The sequence below is a fragment of the Salmo salar genome, chromosome 23 (genome assembly GCF_965601325.2).
Source record: "Salmo salar chromosome 23, fSalSal1, whole genome shotgun sequence".
NCBI classification, from domain to species: domain Eukaryota; kingdom Metazoa; phylum Chordata; class Actinopteri; order Salmoniformes; family Salmonidae; genus Salmo; species Salmo salar.
Genome location: NC_138313.1, coordinates 36,527,501 through 36,528,474, shown reverse-complemented (window position 1 = coordinate 36,528,474; position 974 = coordinate 36,527,501). Strand labels below are relative to the sequence as shown.

The following is a 974-nucleotide window of genomic DNA, read 5'->3' as shown; positions in this document are numbered from 1 at the left end:
GATGTGCTGTATGAAGCAGTCCTTTCAACTAAGTCAGAGATGTCCATGAAAAAAAGGAAAACAAAAAAACACATCCTTAGAAAGCAGATGTGATCATCAGACAAACATTCTCAAGTCTCAACCACAATGGACATATAACAAATCACTGAATCACACCATTTCAATGTCTGCTAAACTTCGTCATTGGCGAACTAAATCAGCACAACCCAGCTAGAGTTCCTGGTTGATCAGGCAACCGTGTGAGGCAGAGGTGGAGAGCAACTGTCCCGTGGATGGAAGTGTAGATGGAAGAGCCAGTAGCATTGCGTGTGTGAACATCGGTACATACACGATTTAACAACAGCACCTGAAACAGTAGTCTATATTGTCTATGAGAGACCTTGCAGGAGAGAAAGAGCCAGGGCACAGCAGCACCAGTGTCTCTGCATCTGTGCTCATTTGGCCGCAGTTGTGCAGTTATGAGGTATCGTTGAGGAGAGGTTTGGGACGGGCCCAAGGCAGATGCCATGTCGAGGGGAGGGACATGGGACCTCACAAGGCCTGGGTCCACGTTCCCAGCTCTAGCAGTTGGACTCCTTCTCGTTGACGGGGAAGTAGCCTTCCTTGGTGGGAGGGTGTCTCTGACGGAGGCTGTCCCCATCGGCAGCAAAGATGGCCAGCAGCTTCTCTTGCTCCTTCTTGGTTTTGGGTAAGTCAGTGGACGGTGTGGTCAGGATTGTAAAGCGCTACAGAACAACATAAGGAAATAGACGAGACAAGATTGGTTTGTTGTATTGGTTTGTATATATTTCTAAGTTACAGAAGCTTAAGCCCAAAAAATTCACAATAGCAAACAGAGAAAAAAGTCAGTGGGGGTAAGGAGTGAAAACAGTGGGTGGTGTGTGACTTACCTCCTTCAGGGTGCCTTCCACAGAACACATTTTGATGACCACCCAGAGGGGAACACAGAGCATGGAGGACAGGGCCAGGAGCCA

The 974-nt window shown here is 48.0% G+C and overlaps 1 protein-coding gene across 1 annotated transcript in view; it reads right to left on the bottom strand.

The window, feature by feature from the left end:
- Window positions 1–414: 414 nt before the first annotated feature.
- LOC106584498 (sodium- and chloride-dependent GABA transporter 2) overlaps window positions 415–974 on the bottom strand; it is a 55,686-nt gene continuing 55,126 nt past the window's right edge. Inside the window, exons 14-15 of the mRNA XM_014169873.3 lie at window positions 891–974; window positions 415–725 (exon numbers count right to left, since the gene is read on the bottom strand). The exon at window positions 891–974 is cut by the window's right edge and continues 87 nt beyond it. Of these exons, the coding sequence (XP_014025348.1) occupies window positions 561–725; window positions 891–974 (249 nt within the window). The 3' untranslated portion in view covers window positions 415–560. The remainder of the gene's footprint in view (window positions 726–890) is intronic.